This window comes from Nilaparvata lugens, chromosome 1 (assembly GCF_014356525.2).
Source record: "Nilaparvata lugens isolate BPH chromosome 1, ASM1435652v1, whole genome shotgun sequence".
NCBI classification, from domain to species: domain Eukaryota; kingdom Metazoa; phylum Arthropoda; class Insecta; order Hemiptera; family Delphacidae; genus Nilaparvata; species Nilaparvata lugens.
This window is the reverse complement of record NC_052504.1, coordinates 73,606,227-73,620,086: the sequence shown is the minus strand read 5'-3', so window position 1 is coordinate 73,620,086 and position 13,860 is coordinate 73,606,227. Positions and strand designations below refer to the sequence as shown.

At 31.0% G+C, this 13,860-nt stretch overlaps 1 protein-coding gene across 2 annotated transcripts in view; it reads right to left on the bottom strand.

Moving 5' to 3' along the window:
* Positions 1-742: 742 nt before the first annotated feature.
* LOC111051019 (zinc finger and BTB domain-containing protein 49) overlaps positions 743-13,860 on the bottom strand; it is a 101,915-nt gene continuing 88,797 nt past the window's right edge. Inside the window, exon 10 of one of the 2 annotated variants that reach the window (XM_039442555.1) lies at positions 743-12,635. In XM_039442555.1, the coding sequence (XP_039298489.1) occupies positions 12,290-12,635 (346 nt within the window). In that variant the 3' untranslated portion in view covers positions 743-12,289. The remainder of the gene's footprint in view (positions 12,636-13,860) is intronic. The other variant, XM_039442560.1, reaches the window with a different exon arrangement.

Here is a 13,860-nt window from a genome sequence, read left to right as displayed (position 1 = left end):
TGATTGCAAAACGCTGTCTGTGTCACTGGACCCCTAACTTGAAAGATGATTCAGTTATAAACTTAGTTCATAAGAAAGTGAAGTTTTTCAAGCAATGATCTTGAGATAAAAGTCTACCGTTTTTATAAATTAAAAAAAATGTGCAAGATCAAAGTATTACTTTATCGAATTATAATAACTGAGAGACAACCTTTCATTTCTGCTGAAAAATACTTCTTTATAAACTTACAAGGTGGAGTTTTTGGACGAATCAAAATTCTCAAACTGGACTTCCACCTAGATGTCTTTTTTATAGTAGTATAATTTTATTTAAAGACTTTACACATACAGTACCACCAGAGTCGATCACAATAATATTGTAAATCTGCTCCTCTCCTCCTCACATGAAGTGTTTTTTTTTCAATTGAATGTTTTGATAACACTATAGCATGTACGAGATTGCCCCACATTAAGGGTCATATTTATACAACAAAATATTCAAAACCAAAACTATTTTCCATATCACGTTAAGCTGCATGGATTCCGCAGACATCAGTGACAGTGAACAGTGAACAGTGAACATATAATTCCAACAAGTTCTAATTGGACTATTCCCACTCAGTCCGGCAAAGTAGATTACTTGAAAACTATACCATTCGAACTTAATTATTATTGGAATTATATTTCAACTGTTCACTTTGACTTTTTTGTGCTAATCTAGCTTTATTTCTGATTCTAAGGATGGGGAGAGTAATCAAAACAATTTATTTCTTATCTTGTAATCAAATCACATTGGAACAAACAGTACATCAAATTTATTTCGATAATTTACTTTATAACACATATTGTTTTAACATAACTGTTTAGCCATAAAATCAACAACCTGCTGAATTAAGTTTTTCTATGCTTTGATCAGAAAGAACATGATAACAAAACAAAATACGAACTCAGTTTGATAGAATAATTAATATTGTAGCAACTGTCAATCCAGAGCATAACAAGCTGTGTATTTTCTGTCGAACAATCTTCACTATCTGGTATTGGGATCAATGATTGTTTAATAGAATAACTATTATAAATCGGAATAAAAGGAAAGAGACTCACTATCATTAATAGTAGACTTTAGGAGATTTCGCAATGTTCTATTATTGGAGTATCAAGTATATTTTTCAATACTTTTACATTTTTTCTTCTAATTTTGTTTTTAAATCCAGAAAAATCCTCGTGGAATATAATCGCGTAAAATCAACTTGTGGGATTTGTTGAAGATTTGGATCATTACTTTGTTGAATGCGTTTGGATTGCCAGATGTGCTTCAATTTTCATTTGAATGTATAGCTGTACAGATAATCAATATAAAAATAAATAATACATTTCAAATAAATAACTTTGCTACACTAAACAGTAAATAAGATCTTTGCTACATAAGATAAAGATAGTATTATCGTAATTGTAAAAATATTTTATAAGTTGAATAAATTATGTTATTAAAATGAGGTAGTAGAAACAATGAAAACAAGTTGTTTTACATGAAATTTTGTCGAGTCATTGAATGCGTACACTACCTTGGAGATCAATACCAATGTGAGCACAAACTATGGATTATAGGCTATGGTTTGTGTGCTTATTTTTTATAATCTATTATTGCATTTCCACTGTCAATGAGCGTTGAGATGAACGTCTCTTGTTCTCAGGATCGTGAGAGAAGACATGCAGGCTCTTATCTTACTCCAAGAATTATAATTTTTTTGGACTTAGAAATCTTTTCGTGAATATTTTTCCAATTTCCCATTTTATCGCTTCTGGCTACTCTATTCCGATTCCTAACCAGGCTAGTCTAACAATTCAGATCCAGCCTAAATTATTTAGGATAATTATATTCATTCTTAGACTCGAATTGATTTCTATCATCTCCGTTGGAGAAAATTTCAGCAATGTTAATAGCTCCTCAGATCTAAACTTGTGTGAGAGAGAAGTAAGTATAGTAGATGAATTAAGATTATACCTTTCATCATTCATCACACTCTCACATCACAAAATTGGATCTTGAAGAAGTCTATAAGCACGCCCTAGAAATTCACAATCAATCTTCAAAATCGTTGGAGGATAATTTGACTCAAAATTTCAACATTGGATCCTACTTCTGTAGAGTGTACACATTCAAAACTCAGCGAATTTTATTGCCTTCTTGACGCGACGTGTTACTTTATGCTTATCACACACTAGCCTAAAGTGCGACGTTTGCGCACTCAATCATTCTTTCTCTCGCTCGTCTCACTAAAATCTGGATTGTAAAAAATTGTTTTATCGCTAAACCTCCTTCCCCTACACAAGGCCAGGTAAATCACATCGTAGCTCATTTATTTCAGCAGAACAAAGTTGCAGGATATAGGGTATTTTGGTCTGCGAAATCGACTAACCCTGCAAAATTTGTCCCAGAGTCGGAAAAACAGATTGCAATAATAGAAATATTCTTCCATAATGACATAGATGATAATTTATGCATGATAAATGCATCATGCATGAAGGTAATCCGCAAAAATGTAATAGATTTTGATCAGTAAATGAACATCTAAGGTAAAGCAGACTACGTTACTGCATTTGCGATTTATTTATTAATTTATAATCAATTCAAAAGGAATGTGAAATAGAAAGAGTTCTAAAATGTTGTGCTACATTGTAAACTACCGAGGTATCCGTGTATTAAAAAACAAATATTAGACCAATAATTCTAATTTTATGAAACTGGAAACATAAGGATCAGGCAAGTTATCGGTTTTTTTTAAACATATACATTCCAACCTTGTTAAAGGTTAACATTTGTTGACCAATTATATAATAAAAAGACCAATTTAAAAGACTGAGAAATCGAAGTAAAAGTTCCTACTTGAATTAATTCCAATCATCTTTTTAACATATTTTATAGATAGGAAAATGCTATTTCTAAACATCTTATTTTGTGTTTAGCACATCCAAATATATAAAATTAATTACGGTACCTCACCTGTGGCTAGGCTATCAGTATGCACAGGTAAGTTGATGAAAGCTTAAGAAACTTTTCGGTCATATTTGCGCTGATTACAAAAACATTTGATGGCTTTTAACAATTTGAAAAAAACTATTTTATATTTCATTTCTATTCACATTTTATTTGTTTATTTAATAATTTATCTGCAAGAAAATAAAAAGGTGATCAAATTTGAAAATTTACGCTACTTATTATGCTTATGTATTTATTGAGATCCTCTATTGAGAGCTCTATTTGGAACATACTCTACATTATCCGCCTTTGAAGTGGGTTCTATTATGTGTTTCTTTATAAAAAATGTTATAGATGGTTCAGTCGGGAGAAAAAGTTCAACTACTCTTATGCGGCTGCATTTTCAGAAGTTTTATAGTGTTTGACCCAAGGAGGATACACATTTTTTATGGACTGACTTATTTTATTATAGAAGAATATTGCTATTAATGAATCTGTGGTCGGAAGCTGACCGACCTATCGACCAACATTTTGAAAGACTTATCGGTCGAACTGCCACACCGCGTGCCATCGATCACTCACTCTCTCTCTGTCTATCATCACGGTTTGTTGTATTTCTATCACTTATCCTATCGGCTCGGCTCAGCGTTTGACATGTCCGACTGTCAGCCTCGGCTGGATTATTATTAGAACAGCTTCAGCTTAATTCATTTATTAATCCTAAGTTATTGTTAATAGTAATAAAACTTTAAAACAGTTAATCGATCTATAACCTAGAACAAATTTGTTACCATTAAGCTAAACATGTCAATTCTCAATTACCGTATATTCAAATATCATTAATAATAAAATGGAGTTTCATTGAATATTTTTATCACTATTAAGATACACAGATATTAAAAGTTTCAACTGACATTTAAATTCAAATCTGATACTAACATCGATTATAATTATTAAATATTTATATTTAACATATTTATATCACAACAAATCGCAAGACAATGTGCACACTGTAGAGGATATTGTTACATTATTTTCAATAAGTTCATTGTCGATCAGAGTTGTAATCAATGATCATAATATCGATTGAAACAGAGACACAGAAACAATCGGAGCTCTCTATAGATGTGGTACAGTAGTTATAGATGATTCATTGCACAATCATTACCGTATTACAAGAATAGAAATTGCTATAACAATTAATGTCGCCATTACATTTAAATATTGCAAAAGGTTTGTAAGGTAGCGTGTTTTAAGAGACATATAGACCACTTAGAATATCAAGAGTTTTGTTAAAAATTACCCTTACTAAAAATTTCCACACATGCTCCATGAACTTTTCTTACATAACATATTCAATAGGAAACCAGAAAAAATTATTCTGCTTCCTGTTTTTGAACTTTCCTTATTGAAAAACATTTATTTATAACTTTTCCATCTACTGAGCGCACTCTCAACAGCCAACAAATTCCAATTGTGTTAATCATATTATTTATTATCAAGTATTGCACAAGTTCCAACGATAACAAGTATGAATGTATATTCAAGAGGACATTTTTTCGTTGTTATAAGAATTTTAATATTTTTAACCTTGAAAATAAATAAAATAAGAGACTTAAAAAATAAACAAATGTGATACAGTAGCCTACTTGACCGCAATGAAAATAATAAATTTTTATCAGACATCTAAAGTCATAATTATTTCATCTTCTCAAAAACCATCTACTCCCAATTGAAATTCAGTATTACTCAGTAAAGGATCAGGCAACAAGCTTGAATGAAAAGATTTCATGATCAATTCACCGGTAATATGCTTAATATAGAATCATTTACAAGTAACATATATAAATAAGATAGTGATGTTCGAAAAATCCTCTCAATATAAGGAAATAATATGTGTGATGTGAGGAGGCATCTTCAAATGAAAGTGCCATCTGGAAGAAGTAAAATAATAATTGAAAGGAATAAGAATAATCTTGGAATTTCCATGGAAACTTGTGGGTATAACAGGACTTTCTAATAGATAGGTCTATCTATATGATTATATATTATTGATTTGTGAATTAAAAAGATGACAGGATTGATTAATCAAATTTCAAGTTGCATCGCGATCGATGAAAAAAAATTTCTACCCTTTTCAAAATATTCTCATTATTAAATACAACAATAATTCTCATACAAATATGAATGAAAAACTATCTTAATTCAATTAGATGACTCTTATTTAAACCGAATTGAGATATATTATTTTTGGAACAGCTTTGGATTTCACCAAAGAGGAGGGTTATCCTCAACGTACGGTATTCGTTAGGTTTGAGGCTTATTGACGATAAAGTTCATAAGATTTTATAATTTAAATTGGTAGATCATACTGAATTGAAAAAAACTGATATGGCACTCATCAATTGGAAGTTCACCATTGAAAAAAGGCATGTGAACATAGAGTGGGAGAAGATTATTGGAAAGTCGTGTCCCAATCGATGATATTTCACAGTGCTCGATAATAGTGATTGGGTATATTCCAGTATTCACAATGCCTACAGAGGCACCATACTTGGTACAGCAAGACGTATAACAAGTTTGAAGAAGTGATATAGTACTTCCACATACACAGTGGAATACTAAAGCAAGCATAAAAAACAGAGATAAGTGATCAGTGATATTATCTTTGGACTGCAAGACTACTGACCTTTCCCTTTTGCTTTGACTGTGCATGAGTTTCAAATGACTACATGAAAATGAAACCTGTTAATGAATAGTGAAACATGAGTGAGAATAAGAGGAAGGAGTAAGAGGAACTCTCTGAAATTTTACAAATAAAAAATAATAACGTATTCCTACTTGTGAGGATCTTCAAGTACCAAACTCATAATATTCTTTCGAATTTATAATATTTATATTAAAAACTCATTTTTTCAAGCTTGAATCGCCAGTCCAAAAAAAGTTTTAAACTGAAAACTATTTTTCAGCTAGAATTGTTTCAAATAGAGCCTTGATGAATTATTATTAAGTAACTGTTCAAAACTATATAATTATCTCAATGTATCAATCGAGTCTTTCCATACAACAAAATAGGAGATGTACCACAACTCTACTTACATAAAAAACATTATTTTAATCCATAAAGATTCCTACATCACATAGCCTGATAAACAATTGTAACAAGTAGCTTACTACTTTACAGTATTTAAAAAAAGAACTTTAAGTTCCCTGTAATTATATAGCACCAATAGAACAGATGTGAATTATATACTTTCTTTACATAAACTGATTAAACAATAGGCTATATAAAAATTATCATGACGTACATATCTGCAAATTTTCTTATTATTATTTAGATGGTTATTAATCAAGGTATAGAAATAGAATATAAAAAATTCGTGAACTGAAACTTTGATTAGAAGAGCCAGCAAATTCAGTGGACATTCAATCCCAATATTATTACTTAGAGAAGAAGTGAGAAAAAGAATAGTGAGCATGAAGTTTATTCAAATGATCGAATCCCTCCAATACATGTTTTTACTGTATCGATTAGGATTTTGGAGATCAATAATAATAATAATAATAATAATTGATAATTATCATTGATAGGATAAATAATGTTTGTATCACTATGTCCATTTCTATCAGTCTTCAATTGCTTTCATTTTTCTGAATGTAGTAGACATTCCCAACACCATTGCTCAATATGATTAAGTCAGGGATCATCTTTTGAATATTCTTCATGAGTTTGTTCTTTTTTTTGTTTGTTAAAATATGGCAACATTAGTATATTATATGGCATTTATAAATTTACTTTATCACAAATGTTTTTAATCTATGTATATATATAACTATTAATTTATTTATAATTATTTTATACACATATGTATAAATATAGTATTTACAGCTTTATTTTTACAAATATTAGTGCTAGTGCAGTCATTGTAAACCCCTTCTCAAATGAATTTCTGCTTTCCATAACAAATATCACATATTATTTCTGAGTAGAACAACTCTACGTCGTATCACTCCCAATTACATAATTGATATCAAGGAAGCACTTGTCTAATGTCTAAGGTGCAGTGACTTTCACCACACCTCATTTCTAACACAATAATGTCCTATCACCGACGACGCATCCTATCCTAGCCTTACAAAAATATCACCCATTTCGATTTTCTCTACCTATCTCTAACTTATGGTCTCTCGAAAAACAAATCCATAAAAACGGAACCTTTTATTAAGCTATTGTTGAAGAGTGATTAGAAGTTATCAAAAATAAATTGTAAATACTCATAATATTTTGAAATAATCATTGAATCAACTAAGAGTTTTACAATATTGGTTCACTTTTTAGTTACATTAAACCCTTCCAATCTTTTTAGAAGCTTAGTGCATGAAAAATCGAGAAATATCATTACTACTTGAGGTATTAGAATAATGTAGATGTAAGAAAGTAGAACATATCACAGAAAAATATAGATGTCTTAGAAATCTATACAATTTAAGTCAACTCTGATTCAAAGTGTACAAAACATCAGAGTTTCAAGATACATATTATGCAATAGTATGCTTCTAATGATAGGAAATAATGGATATTCTATTATTTTATTGAGAAGTTAGGATGAAAATTTGTGTATACTAGCAAGCTAATGTTGCTTAAAAAATGTGCAGAAATAAATAACATAATAAATTAGCTATCTAACCCTAACGTGACCATAAAATCTCATACTTAATTGTCAAGCTTTCATCACAATCTAATCTTTATCACATTCGTTTTGTTCCTATGTGGATTATCCATACAAATTGAGTTCACAAGTTCTGTTTACATATAGATTCCCTCCAACAAGTACTTACTACATATTGATGCACTGACTGATGTAACATTTATTATTGTTTTTTAAGTTTCTGCTATTTCGAGGAGAGTATTATAGACATCAATATATTTAACACTCATAAAATCAAATGAAGATCAAACAAAAAAGTTTGTTTGGTAACTGTTCTTACATTCCTATTAAATACATTTGATCACATTACATTCCCATTCTAAGACTTTCTTGTCAGTACAAAATTTATATTCTATTCAATTAATCAATTGCATAATGTTGTTTGGACAAAAAAAGTTACTCTCCGAATTATATAGAAATAATTATCACAATGAGTGGGTAGTGAACATTATATAGTTTTTCATATTATTCATTAAGATCTAATTTATTTTATTAGTAAAAAAAAAACAAAAGTAGGCAATATGAAATCCATCAATCACAAATCTTAAAAAGATAAGAAATAATTTAAGACTACATTTCTTAACTTACTTTTGATGGAAATGAATTAAATCTGGATCAAAGTTCTTGTTACTACTTGGAAGTAACAAGTTTCTTGTTCTTGTTGCTTAAGATTACTCGGATGAGACCGTTCTTGCTTTTATTCAACAAAGAGTAAAAAAATCTTATTTATATTGCTAGAAAAATCTAATTCAATCGTCCAGGTAGCATATTTACCGTATTAACTATTAATAGAATTTAATTGATTATTATTCACTCAATTATTCTTTTAATGTCGAAAAAGGAAATAAATTGATTTTTAAGATTCACTATGCAATCATAAACAATCTTCGAATGATTGATGAAGTATATTAAAGGATAGAATTGTCGAGAATAGTAACAATTTTTCTGTCCATACAAGAAGCAATTGTATCATAAAAATCGCTACCGTACTAAATGGCGTATTATCGAATTTCAACCCAAAAATCACTTGTATTCCAAAATCAATTAATAATTGCATTCATATATATTCAAATACATTTTTTACAAAGAGTGTTCAATGTAAGAGGTAGGATTTTACCAAGTTGTACCACAATCAGTGTGGTTATGGCAGTAATAGGCAGTTGGTTCTACAGAAAAACCATTAGAATATTGATTAATATCAGAGCTGCCTCTGGTACGATAAATTAATAATATAATGAAAATATACTTCTTTGAATTCAGTGTCCTCATCAATAGATTATATTTCAAGAGAACTGGAATCAGACACAGGTACCTAATTCAATAAAAATGTATTCCATCCACAACGGCAATTTCGATGAAATAGAAAAGAAGATTATTATATTATTGATGAAATTACTAATTTTGTAAAGAGAAATACCAATATAGTAGTTGGGATGCCAACAATTCACTCAAATCATTTTACGATCAAAATTAACCCTGACTTTATAATATAAGAGTATTTTGAGGTATTCCTGAACAGCTCAATAATTACTGAGTTGTTATTACTAATGAGCTATTTGTAAAATCATATTTTCAATGGAATTCATTGCTGAATTCTATTCATGGATTCTCATATTCCTGGATTCAGTGACGTATTATAAAAAATGGAGGTATATCGAGTAAGTTATATTTATTTAAGTAGGCTATATAAATGAGGTGATATTGCAATGACCGTTCACTTGCTTCCAATCATCATCAACAATAATATATCATCGGAGATTAATAGTGAGGAATATTTTGACTTTTGGTAGTTATTAAATTCATCAGAGACTACCTAGATGACAAATATTCATAAACAAATACAAAATTCACTTCTTATTTTGGATAGATGATTTTACATCTGAAAATACAGTAAACAGTTGAGTTGAAAATTATAAGAAACAGATTGGTCATTGCACAATGCTATTCAATGTGCATCTTGCATAAATAAAGAATGCAACTTTCATTAGAGAAGTTAATTCTCATTTAGAATCGATTCATTATTGAAAGATCGATCTTCCATAATTAATAGACGCGTGAGTTGATTCTCGTCTTTCAACTACTCAATGGCTATTCATTCAGGAACATCATATATATTTGGCAAGAGAAATCAGTACAATAATTGAAAGCAAGTGAAAGTCTTTCTAAAATACATTTTCTATTGTTCATTAATAGTTTCAAAGCGTTTTAAAACAATTTTTGTACGGAGATTTCATTATCACATGTGATAAATCATTATCCTTGAATGTATGTATACAAAAATAAGAGCCTAAGTTTAGTCTGAAAGAGGTAATATTGTTATAATATAGTAACACCTAGATTTGTATGAATGTTTCGTTTAATTTGCACTTTGAATAAGTTTAATTTTGTAAACATTTTGCTTTGCATAGCTAAATACTGGACAGAAATTGGAAAAAATAGTATCTAATTTCTAAAGTTTTGTTTGTCAATCAATGAGGTTACTCTTGCATACTGTTTAGTATGACTTTTGTACTATTGAATTTACTTAGTTCACATTATTCGTCATTCAATAATAAGAAAATTTTTGAGTGGCATCAATTCTTCACAATAAATTATTGGTTGAGCCATGCGCTACTAGCCACTGATTTTGTGAACAAACTTTATAACTAATAACAAGAGGTAGAGCTGAATTTGTGTTAAACAGAGGTAGATATCAACGTTGCTTATCTTTAAAACTATTGTTGGAATCAAACAGCGCCGTTTTTCTATGAGGAGGAGTTCCAACTCACTGAAGATCTCACCACCCACAGATCACAATAATCCGAGTATTAAACTTATCCACCTTCCTTAAAAATTAGTTGAGAGTAATATTTTCGATCGCAATGTAATTGAGGTGACCGTTCAAGATGTAATACGCCACAAAGCTCTTCTTTAAAAAATCCTTTCTTGTCATAAAAATTAAAACGTTGTTCTCATTTACATCAAAAAATGATGAGCTAAACGTTCAGAGAGCAGTTTTCACCCTGAACAGACTTCTCGTTTCAAAAATTGCAGTTGAGCCATTTACTAAATAAATAACATGTTTCAATTTATTTAATACTCCTATCATATCACAATGCAATTAATTCTCGTACCAAAACCTTTTACTTAATACATATAAAAATGCAAAACATTCTATTACAGCACTGATTTGTTATTGAAAATCAGTACGTTTGAGTCCAAATACTATTATATACCACACTTTTCATGCATTTTTTATTATTTCGAATGAGGAGTTAGAACTCGACAGTTCCTTTTCTAAAATATGCTTCACGATAACATTACTTGTTCATCAATTTGATCCTCAATTTATTTATTCGTTTCTTCGCTAAATAATACACCTAAATTAGTAATAATTTATTAAAAAACACATCACCTTAACTATCGCAGTTATTAAGAAATTGGTTCATCTATAATGCTCCCATCAATATAATACGAATCAGTTAAACTCAGTTCAATCATTCAAGTTCTCGATTGATTGGTTGATTTCTCAAGCCGACGTTCTGTCATGGAGTATTTCAAAGTTCTACTTGATGAATCACAGTTAATAATGGAGCAGCACTTTCTTTAGTGACGGTATATGTTTTAATATATTTGTCTATCCATGTCAACCACAGATATTCAGTTCCCATCCTATAGAATTCAGCTAATCGATCCTATCATTTATAGGATAAAATTATACTCATTTTATAATGTGTTGTTATTAGAAATATAATTTTTTTCCAATTTTTAATGTTGTATATCTTCTCCACAATTACTCATTGCCCACTTATTTCACTCTTATCTTATTGAATAGAATGAACATGTTTATATAGTTCATTCATCTTAATTCCAACAAGAGACTAAATACCTCTATGCTTTGTTCAAACAGATTTACACTGGGTGTGAAAGTTAACTACATAAATTTTCGGAAAAGAGAATATTTAATATTTATTGGAAGCTGAGGTTCATTCCTTGGATTTATCAAATTTCCTTTCCTGTTAATGGAAAAACAGTACCGTACATTATTGACAAATAGTTTTCCCAGAAATGTTTCTTGAGTTACTTCTTATTTGAAGTTTTCAGAGTAATATTTCATCAATATTATTGTTGATCGTTTCCCAATTATTTTTTCAAATTGAAAAGGTTATAATTCAATCAATCAATGAATGAACAGAGGATACGTTACAATGGTTAGAAGATTCCAAACGGACTTTCACCTAAAACTGCTTTGATCCCAAAAGTGAATAATTGTCACCTGATCTTGATATTGACATGAAGAAGATACACAAAACATTCACCCAGAACTGTTCCAAATACAATTAAAACCTCAACCCCACATTGCAACTACTTCAACTGTCAACTACCGCATCATATCAATAGTACCTACAATGAAAACCCCACATTGCTTCAACTGTCAACTAATCTATAACATCAATAGTACAATGAAAGCCCCACATTGTAAATCATTCAATTGTCAACACTGTCGAAAGTATTCGAATAATTTGATGGGAGCACCACAAACGATTACATTAGACGACGACGACGGGAGTGAATTAGCTATCTAGACGTTAAGTAACGGTTAAGAATGGGAGGGAGGGAGATTGGCTAGCGGAGAGCGCAGTTAACGTTGGTGGTGCGCGTGCGAATGCGAGTTGTGTATGTGGGTGGTGAGATGCTTGGACAGATAGTCGGCGCGCGCGAAGCATTTGCCGCACATCTCGCAGTGGTAGGGCCGTTCGCCGGTGTGGATGCGCAGGTGACGCGTCAGGTCGCTCTTGCCGCCGAACGCGCGGCCACAGAACAGACAGCCGAACGGCCGTTCGCCGGTGTGCTTGCGAACGTGCAGCTTCAGGTTCTCCTTGGAGCGCACCACTTTGCCGCAGAACGGGCACGGGAACGAGCGCCGCTCCGGCTGCCGGTGACGCAGGTCCGACTCCACGCCCAGCCGCAGCAGGTTGATCAGCGACCTGTTCACAATAATATGCTCTTAGAAAAATGTCTCCTCTTTGTAAAATAAAAACGCGACAAATGATTTATTTTGCCTGCATACACTCTATAATATCTTTTGGTATAAGTCTTTATGGATCTACTTCAAATCAGAACATGGATTCAATTCTCAAAGCACAAAAACAAGCTATAAGAATAATTTTACACCTAGACCCCATAGCATCAGTTGAAGAACATTTCGCTCACTTAAATATAATGACAGTTTACAGCCTTTACATCTTTGAGACAATTATGTGTGTGAAAGAAAATCTTGGAAATATTTTGACGTTAGGACATAATCATAGGTACAGCACTAGAAACAGAGATAAACTTTTACATTTGCAAAGCCATAGGACTTGAGTTCTACAAGAAGAAACCCACATACATAGGAGCCAAGTTCTATAACAAGCTACCGACGCGAATCCAACAAGAATCCCAATAAATTCAAATTGGAATTAAAGAGATATTTAACTGAAAGAGCTCTTTATAATATAGAAGAATATCTGAATGAATGAGATCAGCTCCTATGAGTTGAATTGTATTGTTGTATTCTGTGGATGTTTTATTTGTTTTGTATTTTATTTGAAATTGTATCTAATCAAAGATATATATTTTTGTCACTATTCATCGTATACATTGTACAAATTTATGAATAAAGAAATTATGAAATGAAAATGAAATGCATTAGATAGGTACAGTATTCAATAATAATATATTTATTTCCACTAAACAAGAAAAACCTAAAAACTTGAGAACAGTTTGAAAGTAGTCTGAATATGAGTCATAAAATGACCTTGACCTTTTTGTCAATCATTTGATGGTACATAGAGCTCCACTTTCAAATCAGTACCATTTACATGGAATATGTCAGTAGTTACAAGGCTTACACCGCAAGTTATCAACGATATTACCTAGACCATTCATTCTTTCTTATCCATTCCGAATGGTCTACATAGTACATGCCTTATTAGAATTCAATTAATCCAAGTCCTGAATGAAATTATCTACAGAAGTGAGCCTACTCTAAGGTCAACCCCAAAACTTTATTTTGCATTAAAAAAATCAGTTGTGTGGACTTAGTGAGTTGAACACTAACCCCACAATATGGTGGCTCTTCATGGAGTTGTCTGTGAGACTCCATATGTAGCCCATTTAAAAAATGAACTAATTAATGAAAAAATTAATAAATAATGAAATGTAAATTAC